Source organism: Squalius cephalus, assembly GCF_949319135.1.
Source record: "Squalius cephalus genome assembly, chromosome: 8".
NCBI lineage: Eukaryota > Metazoa > Chordata > Actinopteri > Cypriniformes > Leuciscidae > Squalius > Squalius cephalus.
In genome coordinates, this window is record NC_137129.1 from 39,914,928 (window position 1) to 39,922,999 (window position 8,072).

Sequence of the window (8,072 nt, forward strand, 5' to 3'; positions counted from 1 at the left end):
TTGACATCACTTTTTTAATGACGTAGCCTACGACTCGCATTTAGTGGGGAATATCTGATTTGTCTGCTTACATGGCACACGTAAATGCACGTATCCGATTCATATCTGATTTATCACCACATATGAGTGAGGCCTGAATCCGATCTGAGAAAATCGGAATCCATGCGTTTTTTTCCTGCTTACACGTTGACCGGTCATATCCAATCTGTGCCACATGAGAGGAAAAAATCGGAATTGGGTCACTTGAACCATGCAGTGTAAATGGGGCCTTTGTCACATGGCAGAAAGATTAAAGAAACAAGAAGTAAATGACCTGCAGATTCACTGAACACAAACCTGCTAAACTGCAGATTTTGTTGGAAAATATATCACTTGTAGTTAGGGTCAAAAGTTCAGTTGAGTTCTCAAAAAAAAAGTTATCAAAAGAGCAGGTCAAAGTTCAGTTCTGTAAGTTAACAAACCAATTTGCTATAAATTATAAATTTGACTTGAAATAATATTATGATGAATAAGTAAAACTAAGCCGGACTCGAGGTAAGATTTCATTTAAACCTTAGTGACTAAATACACATTAGGAGCACATGTATGGCTTAGATGTTTCTTATAAGTTCTTTGATCATTCAATAACATTTCTATCCTTGAAAATGAAAAGGGAAGAACAATGGCAGAATCTTCACCAACATCAACAAAAGCAAGAAAAACCAGGAGACGGAGTATTGAGTCTATACCTCCATGTAAGTCAATAAACAAAAAATAAAATAAAAACAAGAAGAATGAATTAGTGCATGAATAACTTTCACTCTTCTCATATAATATTTAATATGTAGTTCAGGAGTGTACAGCAGCAGATAATGAAATTATTTCAAATCAAGATTTCAAATCAATATTGCTCCATCGTGTATTTATTTATTTGGTACAGTAAGTGTTCGTGTAATGAGCTTCACATTAGGGTTCTGATCAGCTTGTCTGGGTTCATTTTGCAGTAATGACCAGCTGACTGTACATGATCTCTAATATATTTGAGTTTCTTCAAAGACGTCACTCTTTGTCTCTAGACATTCTTTACATTCAACCAACTTCATGAGGTGCATCATGGGAGTCTTTATAAACAGTATTAAATGAGCCCATTTATAATAATAAGGCTAATAATACTTATTATTATTGTTATTTAAGTCCTTCAAGCAAAAGCCATTCAATCAAAAAGTCAAATGTGTTTCCAAACTTTAGACTAGAAGTGAAGGTGATTTATCTTCTTCATTTCTCTCTCCAGTGATGTCTTCCTCCAGCGGTCCACTGACTGAGGAGCTTCAGTGCTCTATATGTCTGGACGTGTTCACTGATCCAGTCAGCACTCCATGTGGACACAACTTCTGCAAGACCTGTCTGAATAAGTGCTGGGACAACAGCCAGACCTGCAACTGTCCATATTGTAAAGAAACATTCAAGCACAGACCTGATCTCAAGATTAACACCACACTCCGAGAAGTTGTAGATCACTATAAAAAGAAAAGTCCTGAGAAAAAAACTGAAGTTCTGAAAAAAGCTGAAGTTCTGTGTGACTTCTGTGAGGAAAAAAAGCTGAAAGCCCTGAAGTCGTGTCTGGTGTGTCAGATATCTTACTGTGAAACTCACCTGGAGCCTCATTCGAGAGTGGCAGGTTTAAAGAAACACAAACTGATCAATCCTGTGAGTAATCTGGAGGACTATATATGTCAGAAACATGAGAGACCTCTGGAGCTGTTCTGTAGAGATGATCAGACATGTGTGTGTCCGATCTGCACTGTAACAGACCACAAGAACCACAACACTGTTCCTATAGAAGAGGAGAGTAAAGAGAAGAAGGTAGAAGTTACTGACAAACTAATTTTAAATGGCTCTTATCATGAGGAAACACATGTTCTTTGATATAAATGAATCAGTTTGTGTGTTGAAAACATATTGTGTGTTGTTCTCTGTCTATAGACTCAACTGATGAAGACACAGAAAGACACACAGCAGATGATCCAGGACAGAATCAAGAAGATTCAAGACGTCAAACACTCAGCAGAAGTCAGAAAAGTGAGTTTAAAATAATTTAATTTAATTAATTTTAATATCTATCATTGTTTATTGAATTGTTGTATAAAAGCAATTTCACACTCAGGGACCTATCTTGCACCCAGCGCAATTGACTTTGTACACCGACGCATGTATCATTCCTATTTTGCACCCGCGCACAGCGGACTTTTCCCTCCACAGACGCACGTCGGGTAACTAAGAAATACACTTGCGCTCCCCGGGGTGGTTCAGCGCAAAGAGGAGGCGTGTTCCGGCGCAAACGTTCCCTCATGCTATTTTGCAGGTTTAAAAAACAATTCCGTCACTGACCGAAAAAACCTAGTTTAAAGTCAGTGGCGCGTTGCGCATGTTATTCATATGCTATTTTAAGGGCGCATGCTTGGCCATAATCAATGTAGCGTGTGCACAACGCGCATACACTTTGATTCTCTCATCTAAAACACAGACGCAGCAGTTTTCATTTTTGCAAATCATAGCCTACATTATTACGATAGATAGATAGACAGTTTATTATAAAAGCATACATCTAGCTTACACATTTACCCAAATTATCATACGCCTGTTTAACCGAAGTTAATTTGGGTGTGTTTCTCCATCCCCAACGTCCCTGACGAGAACGTCGTTCTCCTCGGCTGTGAACCGCTCCTGGCGCGCGCCTGGCAAATCCGCCGTTATAATAGTAATCCGCTATAGAACAAGCGCACCTGCTCTTAAAGGGAATGCGAGATGTCGCTCCGATTGGTTTATTTCATGTTACGCCCAAACCACACCTATGAATAATGAAGCTACTTCAGACGAACCCATTTTAGATTTGCGTCGGGCGCAAGAGTAATTTATTCCGCCGGTATAATAGCAACAGCGCCCAAGACCCGCCCACAAAGTTACTTGCATTTTGCGCTTAATACTTGCGTTTCAGATCGTTAAAATAGGGCCCTCACAGTCACACTGCTGGTCTATGGAGCTTATAATATGACAAAATGATTTGAATTTGAATTGTGTAAATTTGAATTTTTTGCAAGTGTAATCTAACAAAATTTAATTTTAGGTGGTAGTTTAAATAGTTTTTTGTCATATTATAAGCTCCATACTGGTCTGAATATCGACGCGTCTGTGATTTCCCTGATCACTTAGTAAAGTAATAACACATCTCTCCTCAACAACACACATGATTTGAGGAATCATTCAGTGCAAACGGGGCAGAATGAGGGATTTTGAAAACCACCTAAAAACACTGAAGTATGAGAAATAATAACACTGATTCTTCTCTTAACAAACGCCACTAATAATGTGTTGATTGTCCTGGTTGAGCAGAGAAACACAGAGAAGGAGAAAGCAGCCCGTGTGGAGCTCTTCACTGATCTCATCCGCTCCATTGAGAGATGTCAGACTGAACTGCTGGAGATGATGGAGGAGCAGCAGAAAGCAGCAGAGAAACAGGAGGAAGAGCTCATTGAAGAGCTGGAGCAGGAGATCACTGAGCTAAAGATGAGAAACACTGAGCTGGAGCAGCTCTCACACACTGAAGATCACCTCCACCTCCTACAGGTCAGTCAACATCTCTCTGATCAATGATAATGCAGTATATGACACCATAACACTCCCCATGCTGAAGGATTTCTCCTCTCTCCTGCTGTAGATTTACTCATCCCTGTGCAGCTCTAGAAACACCAGGAACTGGTCTGAGATCAGTGTGAAGACTGGTGAGAGTCTGGAGACTCTGAGGAGAGCTCTGACTAAACTGCAGGACTCTCTACAGGAGAAACTCATGCAAACTGGTACAGCAATATCAAATACACCGTACAGATACATATATTTATCATCTTTTAATATCAGTAATGAAGAATGAGTCTGTTAAAGCTGAAATAAGAGAAGTGTGTGATCATGTGTTTGTGTCTCATTATCATCACAGTTCTTCTTGAAGAGAGCAGGTCATGTTCATCTCTAATTTCAGGAAACATGCAGTAAATTCATCTTGCACTAGAAGCTTCATCACTGTAACCAGAACCTTGAGGCTTTAGTAAATCTGTGAACACTTTTAGATGAGAAACTACAGAAAGAAACATTAATTTTCTGCCATTTTCAGTCTTTTCAGCTGTTTCATCTAAATGTTGTGATTATGTGTCAGATAAAATCAGTTTAGCAGAAGAAAATCAAATCGATAGACATCATGAATGTCTACTCATGCAGATTTGTTCTTTTTTAGAGGAATATTTCTGACCTGTATCAAACAGCTTCGCAGTGCTGGGCTTTCATTTTCACTTTCTCTAAGGTTATTATTTATAGTGTTGTCTTTGCTGAATAACCACAACACTAATACACTCCAAAACTGAGATAAATAACATTAGGCATAAAAATATCTAAAATAAAAATTTCATAAAATGTTCACAAAACATTCCCAAAGATGTTCTAAAAAGGAGGAATATTTCGAGCTCAAACACAATAGGAGTTCAGGGTTTCTCTAAATATCAGCAGAGAAACATTGATCAGATAAAACATGATGTTGTACACAATTCTTTAAATATAACCTTAAATCTTGTCTATAATTCCACACATAAACATGTCAAAGATCTGATGGTGTTTTATTGTCATTAGTCTCTACAGGACTGAAGAGGAGACAGCAGTATGCAGGTACAGTGTGCTGTCTGCACTACACTAATTACATTCAGATACTCACAGCTTCATCACTGACCGACAGTATGATTAAACACTGATTACATATTACACACATCAGCACTAAATATCTGTATTGTGAATTTGTGATTTATATTCTCTGTTTTCTCAGTGGATGTGACTCTGGATCCTGATACAGCTCATCCTAAACTCATCCTGTCTGATGATGGAAAACAAGTGAGACATGGAGACATTTGGAAGAAACTCCCAGACAAACCAGAGAGATTTGATAAATGTGTAAATGTCCTGGGAAAGGAGGGATTCTCCTCAGGGAGATTTTATTTTGAGGTGCAGGTGAAGGGAAAGACTGAATGGTATTTAGGAGTGGCCAGAGAATCCATTAACAGGAAGGGAAAATTCACACTGAGTCCCAGTAATGGATACTGGACTGTGATTCTGAGGAATGGGAATGAATATGATGCCTGTGCTGGTCCTGATGTCTCTCTGTGTGTGAGTGTGAAGCCGCAGCGGGTCGGTGTGTTTGTGGATTATGAGGAGGGTCTGGTCTCCTTTTATGATGTGGAGTCCAGCTCTCATCTCTACTCTTTCACTGATCAGTCTTTCACTGGGAAACTCTATCCATATTTTTGCCCGGGCCTTAATGATGGAGGTAAAAACTCAACTCCACTAATCATCACACCTGTAGGAGCTAAATCTAATACTTTAAGCTACTGAGTTGTTTGGTCCCGGAGTAATTAAGTTGACTCACTTGCTTGCATTTTGATGTTACATTGTCTACTTCCTCCATAAGAAAAGAGAAGACCATTCTTCCGTTGCATCACCATACACTTTTATTGACTCCACAACACCACCGTGCATAATGTCCAATTTTGCTTTTTCTTTGTATTAGAGAGAAGTTGACATTCATTCACTGCTTTCGCTATTGCGGTCAAAACTTTTTTGCCTTTCCGGGTCAACACACCTATCTACAACATAAGGCTACCTATATACACTGATATCACAGCGCCACTCAATGGTCAAAAATAAGAACAACACATAACCCTTATGAACACATTTTGGCTCCTACATACTGACTCCTAATTGTAAATGGTAAACAAACCTAACAATTCAAATACAATGAAAAAAGGAGCCAAAAACATTACCATAAGTCTAAATGGTGTTATTTACACTTCATGTAATAGACAAAGCTTTGTTATTGGTCTTTCAATGATGCTGGATTTAGTCTGCAGCCTCACAGAACGCACCAGACCATGCTTATCTGGAAAAACCTCTATTTTTTTATCTTTTTTTTTTTTTTAATGAATGAAGGTTTATTCGGTTACTAAAACATAGGACAGAATATATGTACAGAAAATTCATTACAAACAAAGTTGGTAACCGAAAAGGTGTAGGCTGAAGCCATGGCTTATTACGCCTACCCTATTTAGAAAACAACATCTACCCATCAAAATTTAAGCATAAACAATATGCATGTATAAACATATACATACATACACACATACATATATATACATATATACATATTCACTGCTTGTGTTGTTTCAATTTATGCACAACAATTATACATAAACTTATCTTAGACAATTTTTCTTAAGCATCCATATATTTGTCAAAAATTAAGATTTTAAGCTGTTTTTTTAAATAATGAATGGAATTGCTCCTCTTAAGATCATCGGTGAGACCAAGTCGACCCCTTTTACCGAAATGGTGTTCATTTTAAGGTTTGTCCTGACCATTTGTTTTTTAAACATGTTCTCTCCTCTTAGGTTATATTTCTGTTCCCTATTTTCAAACAAACATAGTATATTTTCAGGAAATATTTTCCTATTGACTTTGAACATAAAGACAACAGTATTCAGACTGACTAGATCGGGAAATTTTATTGCTTTGAATTTGCAGAATATTGAGTTTGTCGGTTCATTATATGGTGAATGATTGACTATCCGTATGGCTTTTTTTTTGTAAAATAAAAATAGGTTTTGTGTTTGTGGTGTAGGCATGCCCCCATATTTCAACACGGTAAGAAAAGTATGTAACAATAAGAGAACAATACAGAATATACAGAGAGGGCGTATTTAGAAAATACTTGGTTTTATGTAATATAGCTATTGTTTTGGACAGTTTTGATTGAACATGAGCGATGTGTGGTTTCCAGGATAATTTATGGTCTAATATTATTCCAAGAAATTTGTTTTCATACACCCTGTAAGACTGAGAATACTGGTTGGAGCCCTGGTCTGAGACAAAAGGGCCTTGCTGGCTAATTAGCATTCGACCTCCCCCATACAGCCTGACTTCCTCCCAGAAACAACAAAGAACTCACACAAGAACATGGTTTAATGTGAATGTTTATCATTGATTGTTATGTTTTTGGTGTCATTTGAAATGTCTCAAAGTGAGTGGTACAGATATCTCATATCCAGATAGATAAAATAAAAGGTAATAAGGTTTATAGAAGTTTAGAGAAAACTGGTTAAGTCATTTGAGGGTGGCCTCCCCCATCCCCCATGTCACCTGGTCAGGGGGATAAAGGAAGGTGTGCTCCCGCACTCTGGGCTCTCTTCTTGGCTGGACACGAATGGAATAGGTTCTCTCTCTCTCTCTCTCTCTCTCTCTCTCTCTCTCTCTAAGATTATTTGGTGTAACCAATGTATAACCATGTTTTAGATATTTGAATTGATTGTGGAATTGATCTCTGATATCTGAAATATTAAATTGTAACATGATTATTCTAACTGATTTTGACATTGTTCATTTAATGGTTAAAAGGAATAGTCAAACATTCGCTCACTTTTAGTGAGGCACAAATATTATTAAAACCTTTCATTTATGGTGTAACTACTCGCTGGTTATTAAACAGTCCACGCTTCCGAAGTACTGATGTCCATTTTTTGTTTATTGAAGAGACACAGTGAAAACTAGACACAAAAGGAAAACAAACCATAATTTTACACACAACACCACTACGGACACAAAACCAAACATAATATACAAAACATTAACACTTTTACCGTATTCGCCTGGTAACCAGCAGAAGATTAAGTCAGGAGCACTAACGTGTATCTGAATTCACCTCTCATCATTCAGTTGACGCTAACACGTCCAGGTGGAATAAATCAGCACGGGTCACATGACACTCATCTTAAATAAGCTAAATAATAATAATAATAATAATAATAATAATAATAAAGTACAAATGGCAAACCAAATTATGAAATTATCACAATACACAAAGATACACATTTAAACTATAAAGTAAAAAAAAAAAACATTAACCACCGAAATCACCAAAATGTCATAACCCACAGCTGACCTTCCAGCGTCAGCTACACTCCCACCAAATTACCATTGAGTAACAAATAAAAAAAACAGCAAAAGAAAAC

The 8,072-nt window shown here is 37.5% G+C and overlaps 1 protein-coding gene across 1 annotated transcript in view; it reads left to right on the forward strand.

The window, feature by feature from the left end:
• The window catches only part of LOC307163340 (uncharacterized protein), a 33,075-nt gene extending 25,659 nt beyond the window's left edge, over positions 1-7,416 (forward strand). Inside the window, exons 9-15 of the mRNA XM_079879373.1 lie at positions 653-734; positions 1,271-1,842; positions 1,963-2,058; positions 3,370-3,603; positions 3,695-3,833; positions 4,651-4,686; positions 4,841-7,416. Of these exons, the coding sequence (XP_079735499.1) occupies positions 653-734; positions 1,271-1,842; positions 1,963-2,058; positions 3,370-3,603; positions 3,695-3,833; positions 4,651-4,686; positions 4,841-5,403 (1,722 nt within the window). The 3' untranslated portion in view covers positions 5,404-7,416. The remainder of the gene's footprint in view (positions 1-652; positions 735-1,270; positions 1,843-1,962; positions 2,059-3,369; positions 3,604-3,694; positions 3,834-4,650; positions 4,687-4,840) is intronic.
• The last annotated feature ends 656 nt before the right edge of the window (positions 7,417-8,072 follow it).